General features: G+C 40.2%; 1 protein-coding gene across 3 annotated transcripts; it reads right to left on the reverse strand.

Moving 5' to 3' along the window:
- On the reverse strand, positions 1 to 26,482 carry CUTC (cutC copper transporter). 3 transcript variants are annotated; one of them, XM_032180542.2, is made up of 9 exons: positions 26,288 to 26,482; positions 22,371 to 22,442; positions 18,919 to 18,978; positions 14,955 to 15,164; positions 14,249 to 14,284; positions 10,948 to 11,081; positions 7,939 to 7,966; positions 1,489 to 1,594; positions 1 to 509 (listed from the first exon to the last, which is right to left on the reverse strand). In XM_032180542.2, exons 1-9 carry the CDS (start codon positions 26,346 to 26,348, stop codon positions 395 to 397), a joined length of 822 nt encoding a protein of 273 aa, XP_032036433.1. In that variant the 5' UTR covers positions 26,349 to 26,482; the 3' UTR covers positions 1 to 394. The 3 variants fall into 3 exon arrangements, with proteins under 3 accessions (XP_032036433.1, XP_058292093.1, XP_058292094.1); XM_058436110.1 differs by lacking the exon at positions 26,288 to 26,482 and adding an exon at positions 26,075 to 26,230; XM_058436111.1 differs by lacking the exon at positions 26,288 to 26,482 and adding an exon at positions 26,137 to 26,214.
- Between the last annotated feature and the right edge of the window lie 65 nt (positions 26,483 to 26,547).

Here is a 26,547-nt window from a genome sequence, read left to right on the forward strand (position 1 = left end):
TGTAAGAGTGGAAATTTTTATTTTACAAAGGAAAAGTCAAAATACTGCTTTGAATTGACTCTTAAGTCACACTCTGAATTCATACCATGCAGTTAAATTTTCCCAGTTCATCAATTAATTCCACCAAAAACAGACTAAGCTTCTGTCTATGGAAGAAGCATAGACCAGCTTTAACCATGACGACAATCACTGGTAAGACTAAGCAAAGGAAGTGACTGTATCTCTGTTTCAAATTCTTTTTCTTCTTGGGCACATTCTCCATGGCCATGTGAAACTTAAAACGAAGATTGTGACTGTCCTGGCCAGAGAAGAAGGTTAAAGCCGTGTCATAGAGAATTGCAGATTATACTTCTACCTTCATCCTGTGATATCCATGTCTCTCAGAGAGGTCTGGCTAAACCAGGATATTCTTTGCAATAGCATTCAAAGTCCTTACTTTGGTCACATCTGTTACCTTTAGGGAATATTCTGAGCAAGAAAGTGAGGCTCCCATGGCAACAGATGAATTTCTGTAATAGAAATAATAAAGGAACAGACAATTATATGTTATTAAATGAGCCCTCCTACTGCCACTTCATTTTATAGACTATTTCATGATACAAGGGTAGGTCAAGTATGCTGAACTAGTATATTCCATAATTTTTATCAATTAATTACTTGAAACATCCAGCAGCTGAATCCACCGGACAGTATACTTGATTTTATATCTAGAATTGTAAGTTCTAAGGCTCTTGCTTCCTTTTTTTTCTTTCTTTTTAAATTACAGGCGCGTATCACCACACCCAGCTAATTTTTTTGTACTTTTAGTAGAGACGGAGTTTCACCACGTTGGCCAGACTTGTCTCGAACTCCTGACCTCAACTGATCCACCTGCCTTGGCCTCCCAAAGCACTGGGATTGCAGGCGTGAGCCACCTCGCCCAGCCATCTTGCTTCTTTTACATTGTGTTTTTCCCAATTTATAAACAGAAACATTCAACTACTATTAAAGAGTCTTCTTAAGTATTTAAAAAACCCCATACAATAGTCACAATTTCTTAATGATAATATAATTTCAAAATAACTGAAAACAGAGAACAAATGTGAGGGAAGACTAAGTACTAAAGGTAGGAGGGAGAAAAATGACTATGACTCTTCCATCCTTACACCATAGTTATTAACTTTGCTACAGGATATCATAGGCGAATGGGCACATGTGCATATCTGACTCATTTGAAGCTCAACTGCAGAATTTGTTTACTATTAACTGGTCTAAGTTCAGCAATGCCTTTACAAGGCAAGGTTCACCTATGTTCAAAGAGCCTGTTTATTTAAGACAGGACAAGAATCATTTTAGAAATGTTTTTCAACTACAAAAACAACTACAATACTTATGTAGTAGTCACAATATTCCATTGATTAATCATGCCCCCATCTAAAGTTTTTCTATTTGGGAGAAAGTAAAAGTTAATCTCATCCTTTTTATTTGAATCATAGAATACACTTTTACCGAAACTTCATTCCCGAGTCTCTTGTAGACCGAGCAGAACAGTGGAATTCTGTAGCACCTGAACCCTCAAGGATCCTTTGTAGATTTCTGTCTGTTACACCACCTCCTGTTGGAAAGAATAAGTAACACATTAAGTAAAATAGAATTTTGCCCTTCCTTCCTTCCTTCCTTCCTTCCTTCCTTCCTTCCTTCCTTCCTTCCTTTCCTTCCTTCCTTCCTTCCTTCCTCCCTCCCTCCCTCCTTTTTCTTTTCTTCCCTCTGTAGCCCAGGCTAGAGTACACTCGGCTCGCTGCAGGCTCCCTGCGTCCGCCTGCCCTGGCCTGCGAGCTGCCTGGGATTGCCGGTGCGCGCCACCATCCCTCCCTGGTTTTTCTCCTTTGGCTGGAGGCGCGGTTTCGCCATGTCAGCCAGGCTGCTCTCCAGCTCGCCTCGGCCTCTAGAGGTGCTGGGACTGCAGACGGAGGCTCGCTCACTCGGTGCTCGGTGTTGCCCAGGCTGCAGTGCTGTGGCGTGGTCTTGGCTCGCTGCAGCCTCCGCCTCCCAGCCGCCTGCCTTGGCCTCCCAAGGTGCTGGGATTGCAGCCTCTGCCCGGCCGCCGCCCCGTCTGGGAGGTGGGGAGCGTCTCTGCCTGGCCGCCCATCGTCTGGGTTATGAGGAGCTCCTCTGCCCGGCTGCCCCATCTGGGAGGTGAGGAGCGCCTCTGCCCAGTTGCCACCCCGTCTAGGAAGTGAGGAACGTCTCTGCCTGGCCGCCCATCGTGTGGGATGTGAGGAGCGCCTCTGCCCGGCCGCCCATCGTCTGGGATGTGAGGAGCGCCTCTGCCCGGCTGCCCATCGTCTGGGATTTGAGGAGCGACTCTGCCCGTCCGCCACCCCGTCTGGGAAGTGAGGAGTGCCTCGGCCCGGCCGCCCCGTCTGGGAAGTGAGGAGCGCCTCTGCCCGGCCGCCCCTTCTGGGATGTGAGGAGCGCCTCTGCCCGGCCGCCCCGTCTGGGAAGTGAGGAGCGCCTCTGCCCGGCCACCCCGTCTGGGATGTGAGGAGCGCCTCTGCCCAGCCGCCCCGTCTAGGAAGTGAGGAGCGCCTCTGCCCGACCGCCCGTCTGGGATGTGAGGGCGCCTCTGCCCACAGCCGCCCAATCTGGGATGTGAGAGCGCCTCTGCCCGGCGGCCCCGTCTGCCCAAGGTAGTGAGGAGCGCCTCTGCCCGGCCACCCATCGTCTGAGATGTGACGAGCGCCTCTGCCCGGCCACCCATCGTATGGGATGTGAGGAGCGCCTCTGGCCGGCCGCCCCATCTGGGAAGTGAGGAGCCCCTCTGCCCGGCCGCCACCCCATCCGCGAAGTGAGGAGTGTCTCTGCCCAACTGCCCTGTCTGGGAAGAAGTGAGGAGCGCCTCTGCCCGGCCGCCCCATCTGGGAAGTGAGGAGCGCCTCTGCCCGGCCGCCCCGTCTGGGAAGTGAGGAGCGCCTCTGCCCGGCCGCCCCGTCTGGGAAGTGAGGAACGCCTCTGCCCGGCTGCCCCGTCTGGGAAGTGAGGAGTGCCTCTGCCCGGCCACCCATTGTCTGGGATGTGAGGAGCGCCTCTGCCCGGCCGCCCCGTCTGGGAGGTCTACCACAGAGGCCAGAAGCAATGTGGGGGCTGGATGTGGTGGCTCACTCATGTAGTCCCAGTACTCTGGGAGGCCGAGGCGGGTTGATCACTTGAGGCTAGGAGTTCGAGACCAGCCTGGCCAACATGGCGAAACATATGAAAAATACAACTGACAAACCAACCAACCAACCAAGCGACAACAAAACAGGTCTACCCTGGAGTTATACTCTAATTTTTTCTATTTTCCTCCCTTTCTGATCCTTTATCCCACTTTCTTTTTCTTCCTCTTCCTTCTCCTTCTTTGTCAAATAGAGGATTGAGTTATTATCATTGATCCATACAAAGTCCCTCTCTCATTTATTTTCTTTAATTCCCACCCCCCATTTCTATTCCCCGTCTTCCCATGTGCAACCTTCCTAATGTTTGATATGCATCTTTTTGTTTGTATGTACTTTTAGAAAATGTTTATTGTTTTGTGTGCAAAAAAAAATTAAAAAAAATGTTAGTAAAATAGAATTTTGCATAAATTTTAAGGAATAATAATGACTGCTTACTTTACTTGGAATCCCCAAACTGAATTTCTCATTGCTTCAAAAATTAGTCTCTCCCTACCCAGCTAGAATGAGATTAGAAAAGTGATAAAAGATACATAGGCTACAGACTCTGGGGAAGTACCATTAAGTTTATAGAACATGTATGATAGAATCTTATCTGTCCATTGGCTAATATAACAATGCTATCCCTGCTTGCCCCTCAATTAAAGCAAAATCAAATTAAAAAGAAAGGTAAGGATAGGTTTGAGGAAAAAAATCTACAAAAGCACAACCTCAGAGATGTGTCTCTAGCCCCGGATGTAAAGACTATATTGACTTCATTGGAAACAGGAATAATGCAAGGTATTATACAGGTTATTAGTTACAATATCAGCTTTATACTTCATTTCACAGAAGAATCTGATTCTACTTTATTAAAACTGTACCACCAAGTATTTTATGACATTTGTTTTGATGAACAATCTTTTAAATATTTATATATAATCATATTCTGAATTGATACCAGTATATCATAAATATGAAATTAGTTTATTCATCTTTATATCCTTATCTCCCTATAGGATGTACTCAATATTTTAAAACTATGTACTTTGTATCTCAAGCCATTAAAGATGCTGAAATAACCTATTTTTACACACTCTTTCAGACTCATTAACTTGTCTTTTTTTCATTAGTAGTACAGTAATATCACTGAGCCTTAAGAAATAGAAAAAAGGCTGGGTGTGGTGGCTCACACTGGTAATCCCAACACTTTGGGAGGCCAAGGCAGGAGGATCACTTGAGCTCAAGAGTTTGAGACCAGCCTGGGCAACATGGTGAAACCCTGTCTCTACAAAAACATACAAAAATTAGCTGGATGTGGTGGTGGGTGCCTGCAGACCCACCTATTCAAGGCGCTGAGGTAGGAGGATCGCTTGAGCCTAGGAGGCAGAGGCTGCAGTAAGCTGAGACTGCACCACTGTACCACTTCACCATAGCCTGGGTGACACAGTGAGACCCTGTCTCAGAAGAAAAGAAAGAAATAGAAAAAATAAACGCTGAGTAGATTTAGACTGAAATCCTGGCTTTATCACTGTAGCTCTTCACAGCTATGTGATATTAGATAAATTGTTTAAATTCACTGACCTCAACTTTTTCGCCAATAAAAGAGGGATAATACTGGCTACCTCACAAGCTTATTGTAAGGATTAAGAGACAAATATATTTCCTTCTATTCCTTCTAACAAATAACAAAACATCTGGCCACTGAAACACATGTTGCTCAGTTATCAGCAACTTAAGTACACAGGTAATACACCTTTCCAGACTCAGACTAACACAGCTCTATGGTTAAAAAGGATCCCATAGGTGCCGGGCGCGGTGGCTCACGCCTGTAATCCCAGCACTTTGGGAGGCCGAGGCGGGCGGATCATGAGGTCAGGAGATCGAGACCATCCTGGCTAACAAGGTGAAACCCCGTCTCTACTAAAAAATACAAAAATTAGCCGGGCGTGGTGGGGGGCGCCTGTAGTCCCAGCTACTCGGGAGGCTGAGGCAGGAGAATGGCGTGAACCCAGGAGGCAGAGCTTGCAGTGAGCCGAGATCTCGCCACTGCACTCCAGCCTGGGCGAAAGAGTGAAGACTCTGTCTCAAAAAAAAAAAAAAAAAAAAAAAAAAGGATCCCACAGAACTAGTTTAATATTCTTCTCTTTATAGATGAAGAAACCAGAGCCTAAATATGTTGTAGGTTTCATTATGAAAGTTCCTAGAGGGCAACTACCTCTTTATATTTCTCAATGATGAATACTTATTAGGCATTCAGAATGACTTACCTAGGAGTTTTTACTTGCTGGTACTTATTCACATGAAATTGTAATACATTTGTTTATAAGTCTATTCTGTGAGCTCCTCAAGTAGGATTACTTTATTTCTGTTTTCATATCTATCACACAATTAGCATATAATATACATAATTGTCATACAATTAACATTTGCCTGATAAGGTTTGTTAAAGAAATTAATCACAAATATTTTTGTACGTAACATCTTTTGACCTGAGTCAGCTTCTTGAGAACGTGGTTTCTTGTGTAGCTTTGCATCCCAAGTAATGCCTTGCACACAGCCGATAACAATTGCATATTAAATAAAGGTACTCTTAATGTCAACAATTGTCTAAGTATTAGTTGTCAAAACTATAAATATTTAGTGCTAAATGGAAAAGCATCACACTCAGAAAGTCTCTTTAACATTCCTTGATTAACCAAAAAGTACCACACTCTGAGAGATAATATATACTTTCTCTCTGCTTATGTTTCAAGGACTTGTTAAAGGTCAAAGCCTTCCTAAGTATCTGACAATACCCCTTATATGGCCTTTTTTTTTTTTGACACAGGGTCTCACTCTGTTGCCTAGGATGGAGTGCAGTGGTGCGATCATAGCTCACTGCAGCCTCAGGGCTCAAGAAATCCTCCCACCTCAGCCTCTAGAGTAGCTGGGACTTCAGGAGCACGCCACCATGCCCAACTAATTTTTTTACGTTTTGGTAAAGATGGTGTCTTACTATATTGCCCAGGTTCACGGCCTGTTTTAAAAGTTACTCTTTATCTAGGTGTCACTATTTTGAACCCTGGTCAGTCTTGACATCATTAGTAGTGAGATAACCAGAGACTGAATACCTTCTGATGTGATGTCATATGATGTAAGTATGCAGAATCACCCATAAAGTATTCTGACCAAAAATATTTAAGCAGAGTCTATTCAAACCTTATGATTTAACTATTAGTTTATAGGATATACAGAGGCACGAGGAACAAGCTAAACAATATCATGAGGAAATAATCTGACAAATCCAGAAAGTAGGACATTTTACAGGGTAAGTGATCCAAACTTTTATTTTATTTTGAGACTGAGTCTTGCTGTGTCACCCAGGGTGGAGTGCAGTGGTGCAATCTCAGCACACTGCAACCTCCGCCTCCTTGGTTCAAGTGATGCTCATGCCTCAGCCTCCCAAGTAGCTGGGATTACAGGCACATGCCAGCATGGCAGGCTAATTTTTGTATTTTTAGTAGAGACAGGATTTCACCATGTTGGCCAGGCTGGTCTCGAACTCTTGACCTCAGGTGATCTGGCTGCCTCAGACTCCCAAAGTGCTGGGATTACAGGTGTGAGCCACTGGGCCCAGCCCAAACTTTGTAAATGTAACTTTTTTTTAAAGCAAGAAAAATAAAAGGAAAAACATCTATATTAAAGATATTTTAAAAGATAATAGAACTGGGCATGGCGGCGTGCAACTGTAGTCCCAGCTACTTGGGTGGCTGAGGCAGGAGGATCGCTTGAGGCTAAGAGTTCAAGCCCAGCCTGGCCAATATAGCAAGACCTCATCTCTAAAAATAAACAAACAAACAAACAAACAAACAAAAGATAACTGAAAATGTAATGCTTGTTCCTTGACAGGATCCTAGTTTGAACATATCAGCTATAAAAACCATTATGGGGACAACTGGAGAAAGTTGAGTATTACATGTTTATTGTGATAGGTGTGACAATGGAATTGTCATTATGGTAACATCCCACCCTTTTTAGAGATAAATAAAGATAAAATGTCATGATGCTTTCAATTTAACTTTAAAAAAATACCTCAGGATAGAGAGCATATGAGGATTCATTATGCTATTTTCTACTTTTTTATATGTTTGAGAAACAATTAAAAAAATTAAGATTGTCTTTACATTTGTCTCACTCTTCTAGGTTGTATTATCTAATTCTTTAAAAGCTGCTCCAACTGTTCATTTCTAATTAGCCATTATGAACTTAACTGATCTTATGGTTATCAACAGGATCATATGATTAAATTCTGGTTACAAGAAATAATTTGGCAATCAGAGATTTTCAGGAACTGAGAGAGTATTATATTTTACCCAAGGATGTTGCCTAAACCTTTGCTTAAACCCTGTTTATTAGGACATTTGTCCTAAACAAAACTTGATTAGGATCAAATTTGATGTGCCTCACCAGAGATGAACATCCAAATTCATAAATTTCTATATAATGAGAGGGCAAATATGGAGAAACCTCAATCTCTATCTACTTCCTTATTTGCTCCTCTTTGAGCTAATCCCTATTAGAATATTTTCCTTCTTATCTAAACTTTTAAATTCTAGCACAGATCTCTCAGTTTTAAACATTTTAATCAAACTATATATTCTTCTCTTTGAAGATCATGTACTAATATGTAATGTACTAATACTCTCTGTCACATTTTCCTGCCTCCTTTGCTCTTCCTCCACTATAGTTCAGTGTTATGCTAGTGAATTGATAGATAAATAAATACCTGGCATTACCACAATCCTGCCTTTTGCCTGAAAAAAGAAAAAAAAAACAAGTAAATTTTAATATCTTTCTCTTGAATGGGATAATCAGGCAGTGAGAATAGAAACATAAGTCAGAATGTATTAAATTTTAAAAATTACTATTAATGTTTAATTTTTACTAGATCTTCTCTATTTCTTTGGGATCTTGGATAAGTAAGATGTCCAGCATAGTAAATTTGTCTCTAGAAAGTTATCTTTCCAAAAGTCATTTTTCCCCCCAATAAGTGCCATTTTCTCCCTCCCCTTCACCTATTAAGATGGTATATAGGCCCCCAATTCTAAGTCATATTTCTTTGTGAACTTCTGTATATACTTACATATATATATGTACTTATGTGATAAAATCTGTTTTTACTCCTGCTAATCTGTCTTTAGTCAGTTTAATTTGCAGGCCCCCAATAACAAACCCTGAGGATAGAAGAAAAGTTTTTCCGCCCTGACATGGTGAGTAAGAGAAAGTTCCTGCTCCCATGGAGCTTACACATTCAAGAAAGACGAGACAATGCATAGGGATATTTATACAGTAAAATTCCAGGTAGCAATAAGTATAACAAAGAAAAAACAAAGCAAGCGAATAAATAAAGCAAAAAATAAAGTTAACGAAAGAGAGTGAAAGAGGGGACTGTCTATTTCAAATAATTTAAAAATTGTTAGGGAAATAAATGGAACAAGGATGCTTCATATTCTCAAACGGCCTGAACAAAGCATCCATAAAACAAAACATTGACTATCTAAAAAGCTGAAATCACTTCAGAATGGAAAAAAGTCGTATTTGCCTGTTTCTTTCAAATCAAGGCTTTCCAAAACATAGAGAAATAATATTTTTAAAGAAATGAATTCTACCATTTCTTTTTGCCTTCCACACAAGATTATTTAGAAGTATATGCTCATATAAGGCTATCAAAGTGATTTAATAATATGCAGCAATCACTAAATGTCAGATTTAATAATATAGAACAATTACTAAGTGCTATAACCTGAAGAAATCCGTCACGACTATTCTAGGAGGTAGGTGCTATTATTATCCTAACTTTGCAGAAGAGCAAGCTGAGGTTTAGGATGGTTAGGTAATGTATCCATGGTCACTATTAGTAAGTGTCCAAGCCAGGGTTTAAACACAGACCTGTCCAATCACAAAGCCTATGCTTTAACTAGTATGTTACACTACTAGGTAGTTACTTCAGTAAAGTTAATGTATGAGAATATTTGAGTAGCTCTTCCTACTAACCAATAGATTAACATACAAATAACAGACATACACACACACATACACATTTTGAAATGCAATACATTACAATGGCGGTTATATCTTATTTTCTACTCCTTACTGAGTAACCTTTTAAAACTGGAAACCTGACTCATCAACTCTTCTATTTTAAAACACTTCAGGCCTCCCCGCTGCACCACGAAAATAAATACTTTAATAACGTTTTCAAGGCTCTGGATATCATTCTGTCCACATTCAATATTCTGGTCATTCCTCAGTGTTTTAAGTTATGCTTGCTTTTGTTTATAGCCCTTGCTTATACTATTTGTTTTGTATGGAACAATTCCACCAACATCCCCTTCATTCTCACTCCCACTGCCCCCAACTTTTACACAGATAACTCCCAAACATCCTTCAAATGAGTAAAACACTGCAGTCTGGATGTCTTTTCTTCTGGGAAGCTTCCTCTAATTATTGCCAACCTTCATTCCCCCAAATTTGGGGTTAATTCCTCTCCAATGTACTCCTACAGTACCTTTTAAAAATAGAGCTCTATTAAAATTGCCTGCTCTATTAGAAGTGCCTGTTCTGCACTAAATTGTAAGGACAGTGACTACACACAGACACTTAGCCCTTGGTTACCCCCACAGTACAAATGTCCTGCATCTAATATATATTTAATAAATGTTTGTAAAACCATTACATCCCAGAGTAGCAAAGTCACATCAGATCTTTAGGAGAAATTTCTGAAAATTATTTTCATGGCTATAGAAAAGTGAAAATAACCAGATGTCTACACAGGAACATTAATATTATTAATAATAGCAGTAATAATAGAACCTAACATTATTAAGACCTAGTATATGCCAACCACTGTGCTAAGCCTCTAACACATCCCATCTTTAGCAATCTTCTGAGAAACTCTAAAATAAGTATTAAACTCATCTCAGTTTCACACAGGGGGAAAGAGAGGCTTAAAGACTAGTAACCTGCTCAACATCACATAGCAAGTATCAAACTTGAGTCTCAAACGCTCAACTTTCTCACCTCAAGGTCTGTACTCACTAACTTATAATGCCTCTGGACTGATGTCAGAAAAACACAGACATACTATAATTACAAAGTCACCTTCTGAGTGCTCTACAAATGATGCTAGCTCACCAAGAAAACTCTTAAAATAGAAAAATATATTTCCTCCTATATTGACAGATGAGAAGAAATAAGATTATAGTTTTAGTTTTGGAATTTACCTCCAGATGATAATTTTATATGGGATCCCCTGAATATACATGGGCTGACAACGAAAAGATGTGGCTTAAAACTGCAATGCTGGCTGGGCACAGTGCCTCATGCCTGTAATCCCAGCAATCTGGGAGGGCAAGGAGGGCAGATGGCTTGAGCCCAAGAGTTCGAGACCAGCCTGGGCAACATAGCAAGACCTTGTATCTAAACTAAAAAATAAAAATAAAAAATAAAAAAAAACTGCAATGCCAATGGCAGAGAAAAGGTAAAATTTGCTGTGCTTATCCAAGTTAGATCAGATCTTTAGGCACTATCTATATATAATTTGATCTTGAAAGCTTTGGTTATTACAAAGGCTTGTGTGAAAGAAATAAGAATTATATACATTATTGCCTGCTTCCTTTTCCTACAGAGTAACCACAAAGTCACTAATATATAGTCTCACAAATTGGCTAAACAGCAGAATGTCAGGAGTAACCACAACAGCGTCTTAGGGGAAAAAAAGATAAAGTCCATGTACCTGCTCTATGAGTCGCTTTATTAGGGGTAGCCCTTCTAACGCTGAACTGTCACATCCACTGGTCAACACTCGTTCAAATCCCAAGGTTAAGAGGGTCTCCAGAGCTGCCATTGGATCATGAACCATGTCAAAGGCTGGAATACATAAAACTGATGTGAATTTTGAACAGGTATCTCTAATGCAGCGTTTCCTAAAATGTAGTATACACGCAGTGGCATGCTGGACCTAGCTTGTACTGGCTTACAAAGGCCAATTATTAAACACTCAAGAATTCTGCAAGTCAGATTGTTAATCCACTGGCAGCCTGAAATTACTGAAGGTAGGGCCAGGTGCAGTGGCTCGTGCCTATAATCTTGGCATTTTGAGAGGCCGAGGTGGGGAGATCACTTGAGCCCAGCAGTTTGAGACCAGCCTGGGCAACGTGGCAAGACCCCATATCTACAATACAAAAATTAGCTGGGCATGGTGGTGTGCACCTATAGTCCCAGCTACTCGAGAGGCTGAAATAGGAGGATCACCTGAGCCTAAGGGGTCGAGGCTGCAGTGAGCCAATTGCACCATTGTGCCCCAGCCTGGACGACAGAGCAAGACCTGTCTCAAAAGAAAAATAAAAATTTAATTAATAATAATAAAAAAAATTAGTGAAGGTAGAGAGTATTTAAACCACAGAAATTTAAAAATGCTACAAATCAGGGCTCTTTTTTCTAAGAGCCAGTTCATCAGCACACCACACAGTCTACATACCACTGTGCATAATCATTTTAATAATGGTACACATTTAAATGGTATATTTACTTAAATGCAGATAAGAAATGAAAAGTTTTCAATATACAGTAATTATAAAAGTTTCTATTTAAAATAAATTTACTTTTTTTTTTTTTTAACTTTTTTTTAAGTTCAGGGGTACAAGTGCAGGTTTGTTATACAGGTAAACCCGTGTCTTGGGAGTTTGTTGTACAGATTATTTCATCACCAAGGTATTAAGCCTAGTACTCATTAGTTATTTTTCCTGATCCTCTCTGTCCTCCCACCCTCCACCCTCGGAAAGGCCCCAGTGTGTGTTGGTCCCCTCTATGTGCCTATGTGTTCTCATCATTTAGCTCCCACTTATAAGTGAGAAATATGCTATTTGGTTTTCTGTTCTTGTGTTAGTTTGCTAAGGATAATGGTCTCCAGCTCCATCCATGCCTCTGCAAAGGACATGATCTTGTTCTTTTTCATGGGTGCATACTTAAGATTTTATTTAAAGAAAATGATTAAATAAATGTGCACAGGTAGCACTCATATATGGTAAAATTTTAAATGTGATAGGCAGGTGAGTTAAATTTGGGAAACTCTTCTAAGGCTTCAGAAAAATTGGACTAGGTAGAATGAAACACTGTACTCACCAGTTCTAGAAAAAGCCTTGGCTCACATTCTCATTTCTGACTAATATTTTGGATTAATCTATTAACCCCACATACTCAAGGTTCATAGCATAAGGATACTTGTTTTGTTTTCAACAAACTATACGAAGTTTCACTTCCATCCTATTTTTTTTTTTTTTTTTTTGAGATGGAGTCTTGCTCTGTCGCCCAGGCTGGAGTGCAGTGGTGTGGTCTCGGCTCACTGTAACCTCCAACTCCCTGATTCAAGTGATTCTCCTGCCTCAGCCTCCTGAGTAGCTGGGATTACAGGCACGCGTCACCATGCCTAGCTAATTTTTGTATTTTTAGTACAGATGGGGTTTCACCATGTTGGCCAGGATGGTCTCAATCTCCTAACCTTGTGATCCACCTGCCTCGGTCTCCCAAAGTGGTGGGATTATAGGGGTGAGCCGCTGTGCCCGGCCCCATCCTACTTTTAAGAGACTTCTCTCCTCAGAGCCCTCAAAGAGTAAAGTGGTATCAGGAAACTGAAAACAGAAAACCTACTTCTGCTTTGGTGCTCATACTGCTACATGATATTGAAGCTCTAGCCTGCAGTGGATTAGGTGGTAGTGGTCCTCTGGGACAGGCCCCTTCATTTCACCTTTAGTGTATGTAGGCAACTAAATCTACCACAGAGGAGTTCCCTTCTCACCACTATAACAATATTATGCTATCTCATTAAATACATTAGTGAAAAAAATGTGGGACCCAAAAATTCTACAAATTTTGAAAATATAAAAATATTTTTGTTAAACCTATTGGAATAAAGAAAAGAACAGAAATTTGAAGTAAAAAAATTTTTTTTGACTGTAGACTTCTTTTCATGTGCAATGGCAGTGCTCTCTGACGGCAAAATAGATACTTGTTCTTCCATTTTACCAAGGTGTAGCCAAAAAGTATAGAAATTATAACTATCTGGTTTTTTGGCCGGGAGTGGTGGCTCACGCCTGTAATCCCAGCACTTTGGGAGATCAAGGCGAGTGGATTAAGAGGTCAGAAGTTAAAGACCAGCCTGGCCAAGATAGTGAAACTCTGTCTCTACTAAAAATACAAAAATTAGCTGGGCATGGTGGCAGATGCCTGTAATCCCAGCTATTCGGGAGGCTGAGGCAGAGAACTGCTTGAACCCGAGAGGCAGAGGTTGCAGTGAGCCGAGATCGTGCCACTGCACTCCAGCCTAGGTGACAAAGCGAGACTCCATCTCAAAAAAAAAAAAATTATAACTACCTGATTTTTTATAGGAAATATTTATTTATAAGAAACTATCACATTAAAAAATCATTGTGGTGCAGACAAGCTATAATGAAAAATAATTTTGTATACTATTGTGGACATCTGTTCATTGACTAGTCAACACTAGATTGCATCTATTTCTCCTTTCTCCCTTCCTAATAAGATCCAGTTCTTCTCCAGATACCCAACTTTCTCTCCCCTTAAGCAGTCTCTATCTGTGAAACCTCACCTCACTGCTAGCCCCAGGGATGGTTTTGCCTGGCTTAAGATAGACAGTACCTTTCACTTCACCAGCCACAATAATTTATTCTTTTGGGGTTGCACATGACCTAATACAATCTTAGTTAAATGAGTCTCAGGATTCTTGCTTGGAATGCTGTGATACGTACACACACTTGAAGGCAATGCTTACTTTCTCCCTCTCTCTATTATGTCCCACCACCACCAACACCCACTTTTAACAACTTTCCATAACTAAGGCTTCAAATTTTCTAGAAATTGCACATCTCTACTTTTATAACTTTTAGTCCCAGGATCTAAAAAACCAATTGGTAACCTTGGAACACTACAGAATTGTGTCCCATAAAAAGGTTGTGGCAGTTGTTGAAATCAGAAAACTAACACTGTTCAGTAGAACTTTTAAAATGAAAATGACTCACCTCTGTGGAAAGTGACTGGCAGAGGGCGGCAAATAGCTATAAAAAGAAAGTCACATAACAACATGAATGAAGATGTCATCACTGATTACTATATATAGAATTCTCCATGTTAGCTAAAACTTTTTAACTTTCTTCGCCTAACAAGGCAGTAAACTAACATAATAATAAAATAGCAGCCTTACAAATTCAAGTTTTATCTTTCCAAAACTCTCTGATGGCTTAACACCAAATCTTCATGGCTTAGCACCAAATGAAAATCATTTAATCTGAGAACAATAAAGGCAGCATTACATCTAATACTTGTCCCTCTGAGGTCATTCAATAAATACTTTGGTCTAGTAATATAGGTAGTTTGCTTCTGTCCTCTTTGCATCTTCAAACTTGGTGGTCCATCCTCACCAACTATAATAGCTTTTGAAGTTCTTGGTGCAGTGATTAAAGGAATCATGGTAAATTTCCCTTAAATTTCTGTTCTATGGGAACAGTAGCAGAGCCTAATCTATAGCAATTGAGGAGAGTTAAGAAGGCTTTGCCATGCATACACCCCACCCCAAACATCTAAATAACTACTATTTGAAATACTTAGGTTAGTATAAGTGTCTGTAGCTATGACCGCAAAGTCAGTTTTGTGATGTTGTTTTTCTATATTGCGAGCATAAATACAATTATCATTAGAGGCTTTTAAGTCTTAGATACAAATTCTTACCCATAAGGGACATACACAGCTCTTTGTCAATGTGTCCATCTTCAGTCAATGCCCCAAATACCAAACCATCAGCACCATAAAGCTTCGCAAGACGAATGTCAGCCTTCATTACCTCAATTTCACGATCTGAATACAAAAAATCACCTCCCCGTGGCCGAATCATCACAAAAACTGGGATCTGAACACTTTGCTTCACTACTTGAAGGACACCTACAAGAAAAGAAAGCAGACTAAAATTCAAATGTGAGCTAAAGCCAATGATATATTATTAGTCATTTACATTTGCTCTTGCATATTACCTCCAAAAGAAAAAGGTGGAGTTAACTAAAGAAACCGGACAAAGATGGCTCTAAAAGGTAGGAGGACACTGAGAAGAAAAATGTATATATGGCAGAAGGTAAGTAATAGCAAAGGGTTAAATAGAACAATTTAGAAAACAGAAGATGCTACAATTTAAAAGCACTTGTCAGTTGACTCAACAAAAATCCGTATGACTCACAACCCTTTTATTGGTATGTGACATTTGAAAGTGCAATAACTACCAGGCTCGATGTTCTGCCAGTACATTATTCCCCAAGATCCAATTTCTTCTTTCTAATTCATTACAGCTCTATTTAAAACCTACTAGAGAGATGGTTAAATAGCTTCAAAGTTCATCTTCCTTTAATGGGCAAAGACATTTAGCAAAACCTTTTTTTTTTTTTTAAACAAGATATGTGAAAGGGGGCAAAGTTCTACTTATTTGTGATTTTATGCAGAGATCTATGCATAAAAGTAACTAAATATGCCATAATATGTGGCTAGCTCATAAACCATCAATAGTATAAGGCTGTGACAGGCTCCATCCATTGTTTACCCAGTATGAATTTTCTTCTTTTTTCTTGCTAAAAGAACTCCAATTTTACATAGGATAGCAGTTGTCCAATACCAAGCAATGATCATAATTGGTGTTACAAAAACAGACTGTACTCAAATTTACAGACATGATCTAGGAATTTTAGAATGGCCAGGAATGCCCTCTTTTCGTGTGAAGATTCCAAAGGGCTGTTGCATATACAAACTTTTTACGTTAAATAATGTTATTATCAACCTCAGAGTAGCATAATTTAGGAGACCACAATTCATATACGGACTTCTGCTTTTGGCCAAGACAGGGTAACAGTGACTGGATTTACCCTCCCACCTATAATAATAATAATAAAAAAACAGTCAAAATATATGAAACAATGGTTTGCAAGACACTGGACATTAAGCAGTGAAGGGCAATGATCCTTGAAAATGGTAAACAATGAAGTTAGTAAGTCAATTCTGATTGACCCAACTTACTGCCTTGAGAGTTTCTAGGCCAAAACACAGGGATGGGGGACCCACATGGAGCTAAAACAATTCCCTGAGTTAAGGAGACAAAGCTGAGAGTTCAGGAAGACTGAAGTAGCTAGAGTTTATAGGAGAGAGCACAGGGAGGACAGAAAGATAACACTGGAGTAGCAAAGACTATCTCAATGGTTTTAAAAAAGGATTTTTTTTTTTTAAAAGATAGGCTTGGTATGGTGGCTCATGCCTGTAATTCCAGTGCTTTGGGAGGCTGAGACGGGTGGATTGCCTGAGGCAAGGAGTTCAAGACTAGTCTGGGTAAAATGATGAGACCCCATCTCTACCAAACAAACAAACAAATTTAGCTGGACATGGTGGCACATGCCTGTAATCCTAGCTACTTGAGAGGCTGAGGCAGGATGACTGCTTGAGCCCAGGAGTTTGAGGCTGTAGGGAGCTATGGTCACACCACTTCAGCCAAGCCTGGACAACAGGTGAGACCCTGTCAAAAGAAAGAAAGAAAGAAAGGAAGGAAGGAAAGCAAAGAGAGAGAAAAAGAGAAGGAAAGGAAAGAAAGGAAAGGAAGGAATGAAAGAAGAAAGGAAGACAGATAACTCTGGAGGTCTGCAGAGAACCTCCTTTAATATTCAGCTGAGTACTGAATGGTGCATGTATGCAAAGAAACTATTCAAGGCCTGGGACAGAACCAATAAAAAGGATTAAAAATAATGTGCCTGTCATTCATACCAAGCTGTGAATAATGCCTATTCCACCAGCCAGACAGGAAAATTTCAAAATTCATGGGCACTGGATAGAGTTCACAGAATAATCCTGACTCAGTAGTAAGGAATAATTAGCTCTGTATTGACCACTGCTCCAGACTTGCCCAGCAAATCTTGAAAGCAAGACCCAAAATGACCAAACTGTTTTGGAACATTTGTAGGAATTCAAAAATGTCTAGTAACCAATAAAGTAAAATTCACAATGTCTTGCATCCAATAAAAAATTACAAGCCAGGAAAATAAGATATATTATTAGATGATAAATCAAATGAAACAAACCCAAACTGATAAAGATGTTAGAATTGGCAGACAAGGTCATTATAACAGCTATCGTAACTTTATTCCACATGTTCAAAAAAAGAGACATCAGAGACATAAAAAGACTCAAATTTCTAGAGATGAAAACTACAATGTATGAGATGAAAACATACTAGGTGAGACTAATAGCAGATTAGATAGTGCAGAAGAAAAGGTCAGTAAGCTCAAGGACAATAGAATAGGAACTATGCAAAATGAAACACAGAAAGGAGATTTTTTTTTAAATAGAGAAGTTCATCAGTGACTTTTGGGACAATTTCAAGTAGTCTAATGTAAGAATAGCTTAAGTCTCTAAAGGAGGGAGTGGAGAACAAGCTGCAAGCTGCAAGCTGAAAATTTTCCAAATGTGATGAAAAGTATAAATGCACAGGTCCAAGAAACATGAAAAAAACTATACTCAGGTACACCATAAGAAAATTGTTCAAAACCAGTAATTAAGAAAAAATCTTAAAAGTAGGTAGGAAAAAGAGACATATTGGCTGGGCGTGGTGGCTCACGCCTGTAATCCCAGCACTTTGGGAGGCTGAGGAGGATGGATCATGAGGTCAGGAGATCGAGACCATCTGGGCTAACATGGTGAAACCCCGTCTCTACTAAAAATACAAAAAAATTAGCCGGGCGTGGTGGCGGGTGCCTGTAGTCCCAGCTACTCGGGAGGCTGAGGCAGGAGAATGGCATGAACCCGGGAGGCAGAGCTTGCAGTGAGCTGAGATCGCGCCACTGCACTCCAGCCTGGGCGACAGAGCAAGACTCCACCTCAAAAAAAAAAAAAAAAAAAAAAAAAGAGACATATTACATAGAGAAAAACAAAGATATGGATGATAGATTTTTTTGTCAGAAACAATACAAGCAAGACAACGGAAAAACATCTTCAAAGAAAAAAACCTGTCAACCTAGAATTCTATACACAGCAAAAATACCTTTCAAAAATAAAGGAAAAAGCTATTTTAGACATATAAAAGCTGAAGGAATGAATTACTAGCATACTTTTTAACAAAAAAAGTTAAAGAAAGTACTTCATGCAGAATGAAAATGAAACCAGACAGAAATACGGGATCTACACAAAGGAATGAAGAACACCAGAAATGGTAATTGCATATGGGTAAATATATGATTGCTTTCTTATTATTTAAATCTCTTATTTAATAAAAGATAATTGACTCTTCAAACAAAACTACCAATACAGCATGGAGTTTTTGATATATGTATGAGTAAAATGTATGACAACAATAGCACAAAGACCAGGAGGGGACTTCAATATACTAAGGACGCCAGCATGGAAAGATTTTATAAAAGCCTAATCGTTGACGCTACTACCGAGCAGCTGAACTGGTATTAACAATTACCTACCTACCTTTCAACTTTTTGATGTGAGAAAGAAATATGTTTGATCAAATCTTTCATTTTGTTTTTTACAACCATAAACATTTCTGATACATCCATAACATAGTTAACATGACATTAGTAAAGGACCCCAACAAAACTGATTATCAGTTGCTTCCAGGCTCTGTGAACTCCAATCAGAAAATCTGGGAAAAACGGACACTTACCCATGCTGGGTGTAGTTCCCCCCTCTGATAAACCAGAACATAATTCAATCCGATCAGCACCTGTAATATAAAAGCATTGCTCAACACATTTTTAAAAAATAAGCTGTTATTAAACAGCAACCTGTTTATATATATATTTTTCCAAATATAGAAGTCTTAGAAATCATCTTAGAGAAATCAAATTATAAAACTAGAGTAAAACTCTGTTTTTAACTCAGCTATACTCTGCAGCCCATATTGTGTTACTCATACTCAAATTTAAGAATTAATTAAAGTTAAGCTAGTTCTCTTAAAATTTTGTATTATAGGGTTACCTCTCTATGTACAGGAAAGTAACATAGAATAAAGTTGTTTCTTAAAACCGAATACAGTGGAATACTGAGTCTTCGTTGATAAGAAAATAACATAATCTTTCCCAAAAGGGTCTTTATTATTCTAAGCTTTAAAAAACACAAAGCTACTTTTGAGTAGCTAAACCAAGATCATTTCAAGAATAAGAAAATGCTGAAACCAAAAGAATTATTAGGCTACCAAGGTCACATCAAAAGATCTCAGGAACCAGTTTGAAGAAGCTCTCACTAGCCAAAGATAGAACATTTTGTTCATCAATAAGCAGAATAACTACAATGGATTAAAATACACAAAATATATCTAAATCTAGATTCACAATGACAAAACAATTCAAGGGAAGACAGAACAAATTCATTATTCTAAAAAGTATTATAATAAATAAGGGAAAATAAGCAAGCATTTATTCTGCCTTTCTTATACAAACTCTACTTCAGCATAACCAAACAGATGATGAGGGAAAGTTCTTTACAGAAATATTCTAGTTCATAAGTGAAAAATAAATGTCACCATTTTGCAACCCCTACTAAAATATAGGTTGCTAAATTTATTAGGTGAAAAGCTGACAGAAAACCTTAAGGATAGGTTAGGCTGGCAATACCTGAACTCCCTGATCAATCTTAGTATCACAAAAACAGAAAAAATCAACATGTGATGTCTTCCTGATGTGATGCAACAGGAAGTACATAATGTATCTAGAAATAAATTTTGTCAAAACTGAAATCTGAATCTGATTAGGCCTCTGGGCTAACTACCTTTACAGGAAATACAGTGGTCAGAGGACTATGTTAAATGGTATCACATATATAATTAGCAAAATTGAGAATATGGGATACTCTAAAAGATGAATATCACAGTTGCTTTAACAAATAAATCTTAAGAAAGTAAACAAAGAATTAAAGAAAAAAGCAGGAGAAACTTAGAGATTTAAAGAGACTTAAGAGGCATATAAAACAAATGAAATGTTTGGCTCTTGATTCAAAGACCTGTTTACATACACACACACACACACACACACACACACACACACACACACACACACCCTGTATGAGTCAACTGGAGAAATCTGAAAACTGGGTTATTTGACGATATTAAGAAATGATTTTTTTAAAGGCGTGTTAGTGACACTGTGGTGTTTTGTTCTTTAAAAGGGACTTTATCTTAAACAATATACATTAATAATTCCACATTATTTATGGATTTCTTATATATGTATACATACTAGGCCTTTGAAAACAATAAAGAACTGAAACAACAAAAAAAAAGTCCTTTTTTTTTTGTTTTTTGAGACGGAGTTTCGCTCTTATTGCCCAGGCTGGAGTGCAATGGTGCGATCTCGGCTCACCGCAACCTCCGCCTCCCAGGTTCAAGCAATTCTCCTGCCTCAGCCTTCCAAGTAGCTGGGATTACAGGCATGCACCACCACGCCCAGCTAATTTTGTATTTTTAGTAGAGACGGGGTTTCTCCATGTTGAGGCTGGTCTCGAACTCCTGACCTCAGGTGATCCGCCCGCCTCAGCCTCCCAAAGTGCTGGGATTACAGGCGTGAGCCACCGTGCCTAGCAAGAGTCTTTATTTTTTAGAGACACATACTGAAATATTTAAAATGAAACAACATGATGTCCGGGATTTACTTCAAAATAATCTGAGGTTGAGAGAGGAAGGTAGGACTATAAATCAGGGGTCAGCAAACTATGGCATGTGGGCTATGGGCAAAACTAAGAATGTTTTTGTATTCTTTTTGAAAAACAACAGCTTTATGGACATATAATTCACTCATACAATTCACCCATTTAAAAGTGTACAATTTAGTACTCTTTAGTATATACACAGAGTTTTGCAACCATCTCCACAAGTAATTTTAGAACATTTTCATCACCCCCAAAACAACCCTATACCCTTTAGCAGTCACTTACCCTTCTCATGCCTCTCAGCCCTAAGCAACTATTAATCTACTTTATGTCTACATAAACTTACCTATTTTGGACATATCATATAAATGGAATCATATGTTGTATTTTCTTCCACTGGTTTCTTTCACTTAGAATAATATTTCAAGATTCATCTATATTATAGTTATGTATCAGTACTTCATTCTTTTCTATTGCCAAAGTAAGAAGGATTGTTTTTTACTTTTTTTTTCTTTTTTTTAGATAAGATCTGGCTGTGTCACCCAGGCTAGAGTGCAGTGGTGTGACTGGCTCACTTCAGCCTCTGCCTCCTGGGCTCAAGTGATCCTCCCACCTTAGCCTCCCAAGTAGCTGGGACTACAGGTGCTCACCACCACGCTTGGCTGATTTTTCTATTTTTTGTTGAGACAGGGTTTTGCCATGTTGCCTGGGCTGGTCTCGAACTCGTGAGCTCAAGTGATCTGGCTGCCTCGGCCTCTCCAATTACTGGGATTACAGGCGTAAGCCACTGCACTCGGCTGATGGTTACATTTTCAAAAGATTTAAAAATAAAATAAGTGACAAAGATCAAATGTGTCCAGCAAAGCTGAAAATATATATACTATGCAGCTCTTCACAGAAAAAGTTTATTGACCCCCGAAATAAATGAAAGACTGGCCATGTGTTGAAAATGGGTGAAGATGAGTGATGCATACATGGGGCTTCATTATCCTATTTGCTCTACTTTTGTATATGTTTATTTTTCCATAATAAAATTTTTTTTTAATTTTTCTGAACCTGAGATGATGAAAATGTCTGTGCTTCCCATTAAAACAAGTTCAGAGTACAACAGAAACTTTGAGGGAAAAATAGATAATGTTCAAAAGTAAAAAAGATAAAATTCCTCATGATGAAGTCTCTGAAGTCATCTTTAAGTTAATGGTTTAAAAAAATTAAAATTTTGCTAAGTTCAATGAAAAATGAGGTCAGTGAGTAAGTACTATTGTCGACACTTGACTTAAAATGTGACCCACTTGGGGAGAGGAAGGGAGAGACTAGATCATAATTTTCCAGTAGGGTTTATAATTGGTTGTTTCTGCAAGCATTATGGGGGATGCTTAGAGATCACAAGGGCTTCCGAGATAAGCACACAGGATTAATTTTCAGACTCTTAAAAGGGTAGCCAACTGTCATTCATTCTCTAATTTCTCTTACCTCCTCTTTCTGCATTCACAGCTGACTCCACTGAATCAACACAAACTTCCATGAGAAATCCATTTGCTGCTCCTAAAATACATGGAGAATGGTAAGAGTTCATAAAGGTTCTATCCATCCAGACCAATTTACCACAAAGGGTTTACATTTTGCTGCCAAAATGCAAATGATTGGTCCAATAATAGGTAAATAGGTAAGTACACTAGGGCCCATGAATGCAATAAAATATCACATTAATTATTGAATTGATGCCTGTAGACTGAAATAGGTACACAGACAGATATATAAAAAATTATACTGAGGAAAATGTCTATTGAATGCTAAATTAATCTTCCTAAAACATAGACCTCATCATCACATTCCAGCTGAGATTCTTACAATGCTTCTCAATGCCTGCAGAATATATTTAAACTTCTTTATAAGGAATATAGGTTTAAAAGCAGGACAGACTTCAAATCCACGTCCCACCAACTATTTAGTGTGAGATCCTAGATAAGTTACTTAAGTTTTCTGTAAAACAGGTAGATTTTAGTATGTACCTCAGAGTAGTGAGGATTAAATGAGATAATTCATGTAAAGTATATAGTCTCAAGAATCAAAAAGTATTAGTTATTTGGCCGGGTGTGGTGGCTCACGCCTGTAATCCCAGCACTTTGGGAGGCCGAGGCAGGTGGATCACATGAGGTCAGGAATTGGAGACCAGCCTGGACAACATGGTAAAACCCAGTCTTTACTAAAAATACAAAAATTAGCCAGGCATCGTGGCGTGTGCCTGTAATCCCGGCTACTTGGGAGGCTGAGGTATGAGAATCGCTTGAATCCAGGAGGTGGAGGTTGCAGTGAGCCAAAATTGCGCCACTGCACTCCAGCCTGGGTGACACAGCGATACTCTGTCTCATTCCTTCTTATGCTTCCAGATCTTTCCAGTCCCTATGGCTGGCTCCTCAATGCCTTCTCCTCAACCCAGAGTTCCTTCTGGCTTCACCTTTGAATAAAATTTTCCAAGGAACATTTCCATGATTTTTTCTCTCTCCCGAAGTAGAAAATTTTATGTCCCTCTTTTGAACTCATTTAACTCTTCATGAGTTACGAAACCCCAATTGTTCCTTCTTAAAATATGAATTACTTGCTACCTTTTATTATTTATGCAGATAAATATCTGATCACTTTTACTTGACTTAGAGTTCCTAAGTTTTTTTTTTTTTTTTTTTTTTTTGATACAGAGACTTGCTCTGTTGCCCAGGCTACAGTGCAGTGGCATGATCTCGGCTCACTGCAACCTCCGCCTCCCGGGCTCAAGCAATTCTTGTGCCTCAGCCTCCTCAGTAGCTGGGACTACAGGTATGTGCCACAACACTTGCTTAATTTTGTATTTTTTGTAGAGACGGGGTTTCGCCATGTTGCCCATGCTGGTTTCAAACTCCTGCACTCAAGCGATCTGCCAGCCTTGGCCTCCCAAAGAGCTGGGATTATAGGCATGAGCCACCACGTCTGGCCTCCTAAGTTAGGTCTTTTCGTGAGAAATCGTTATCATCACCCACACCAAGCACAGTATCTACCATGGTACACAATAATCAAATATTTACTAAAAGCTGAATAATTACAACAAAATTAATGTATTTATATCACAAAGTGTGATGTAAACAGAGTTTTGAGTTTTTTTCCGGGAGCACATAATTTACAAAAAGGAACAAAACAATGCACACTTCATGCAATGACACTTAATAGAATGTTCCTCACATACTGGTAATGGTCACTTCTGGTGGGGTGTGATTTGAAATTATTTTTATTTTCTTCTTTTTACTTTTCTTTATTGCTTTATTTTTTCTACCCAATATTGCTTTTATAATTTAAAAAAGCAATTTTTACTTTGAAAAACAAATAAAACAAAAACCTATCATCTGCTAACATCAAACTGCAACTGCCTTACTTATTTAGGACTATCAGTCCCTGCCGGGCGCGGTGACTCACACCTGTAATCCCAGTACTTTGGGAGGCCGAGGTGGGCGGATCTGAGGTCAGGATTTTGAGACCAGCCTGGCCAACATGGCAAAACCCCGTCTCTGCTAAAAGTACACAAATTAGCCGGGTGTGCAGGCGGGCGCCTGTAATCCCAGCTATTCAGGAGGCTGAGGCAGGAGAATTGCTTGAACCTGGGAGGTGGAGGTTGCAGTGAGCTGAGATCAGGCCACTGCACTTCAGCCTGGGCGACAAGAGCCAGACTCCGTCTCAAAAAAAAAAAAAAAAAAAAAAAAAAAAAGACTATCAGTCCCAAACTGTGAAAGGGTTAAGTGTCAATCTATGCTGTTAACCAACAGCTCTGCATTATTAACTCCATGAGTTTCCCGGTAGCTACCAGACCAGCCGTCAGATCAGTGGCACTGGCTGATGCTGCCAGGGGACTATTTGCCTCACACAAGAAAGGACCCTAGGCAGGAGAAGATGGAGAGATGTATAAAAAAGGCTATGACAGAAGGCAGAGCAAGGCAGTTGTCCCAAGCAACAAAGTTATAGAGATCAAAGGAGAAGCAGCAGCAGTTCTCAAAGAGCTTTGGGAGCCTCTGAGACTTTTCAGAGTCTGCAGGGCTACAACCGTTTTCTTAATAATACTAACACTTTATTTGACTTTTTCACTTTAATTCTCTCACAAGTGAGAGGCGTTTTCTTTTTTGAGACAGAGTCTCACTCTGTCACCCAAGATGGAGTGCATTGGCGCGATCTCGGCTCACTGCAACCTCCGTGAAGAGGCGTTTTCAAGAGGCTACTTGACATGTTAGACTGAATGAAGCAGCGGGTATGAGAATCCAGCTGTCTTCCACTGAAGAAACTTGCAAAAATATATTTCCACTCTTTTGCTTTTGTTTGTTTAGGAACATTTCTTTTTCATAGAAAATGTTATGTCAACATGTAATGGGTTTACTATGGTTATTTTCTAATCAATATTTTAAAATTTTGGTTTTTTTTTAATTTTTATTTTTTGAGACGGAGTCTCGCTCAGTCGCCCGGGCTGGAGTGCAGTGGCGCGATCTCGGCTCACTGCAACCTCCGCCTCCCGGGTTCAAGTGATTCTCCTGCCTCAGCCTCCCGAGTAGCTGGTATTACAGGCGCCTGCCACCACGCCCGGCTAATTTTTGTATTTTTAGTAGAGACGGGGTTTCATCATGCTGGCGAGGCTGGTCTCGAACTCTTGAGCTCAGGTGATCTGTCTGCCTCGGCCTCCCAAAGAAAAATTTGTTTTAATTTCTAATACAGTCAAAATAGATAGATGTAATCCACATAAAGAAAAGATCTTTGAGGACTCTTGATAACTTTTAGGAAGGTAAAGAAGTCCTGAGGTCAACGTTTGGAGGAACCAAGAGTTCACGGAGGAAGAGGAAGAGGGACTTGCCAAATTCTCTGGCACCTGCCATGCCATCCTACCCTGGCACTCAGGAAGAACTCGGGACTTGGAGCAGCCACAAGCTCGGCCACTTGGTAGCTGCGTGGCTTTGAGGACCAAGCCCCGTCCCCGCCGTGGCAGCTACAGGTAACTGCAGGTTAGGAACTGGGCTCCGCGCTCGATAATTAACTATCCCAGCGGAGTACTGGCTGCTGGTTCGGGGGGTACTGGCATCCTCGTGAGGAGACGGAAAAAACGTGAAGCTGAAGTTAACCAACTTGCACAAGGTCGCAGGGCCGTTATGTGGGGACCCCGGGACTCGAACCTTGGCTCCACAGCTGAGACATTCTCGCCACCTGCCCCTCGTCACGCCCTCCGTTTCCACACCTTTAACGCCTCAAAGATAGAAGGTGCCGCCCAAGGGGCTGGAAGGAGCTGAGGAAACGACTCCAGAAGAAATCACCACTGACCACGACTCCCGCCGGCCCGCCCCGGGGAGCCTTCGGCCGACCGTCCCCTCCCCCGCCACCTTCCGCACCGGCCTTCCCGGACGGTATCCGCGCCCGTTTCCGCTCAGAGGAGGCCCCCTGCCTCTTCATGCTCCACGCGTTCCTCCCTCGTGCGCCTGCAGTTTCCACTTGGAGTTTGGGCTCCGGCGCGCACCAGCTAAGAAGCGCGTCAACAGCTGCGCGCGCCCCTGCGCGCGTCCCCGACACCTACGCCCCAGCAGCCCCCGCGAAAGCGGAGTTGCAACGCAGGCGCACTTCTGTTCGCTCTGGGCCCCAGAGAAGGCGGGGC

Source organism: Hylobates moloch, unplaced genomic scaffold, assembly GCF_009828535.3.
Source record: "Hylobates moloch isolate HMO894 unplaced genomic scaffold, HMol_V3 SCAFFOLD_3, whole genome shotgun sequence".
NCBI classification, from domain to species: domain Eukaryota; kingdom Metazoa; phylum Chordata; class Mammalia; order Primates; family Hylobatidae; genus Hylobates; species Hylobates moloch.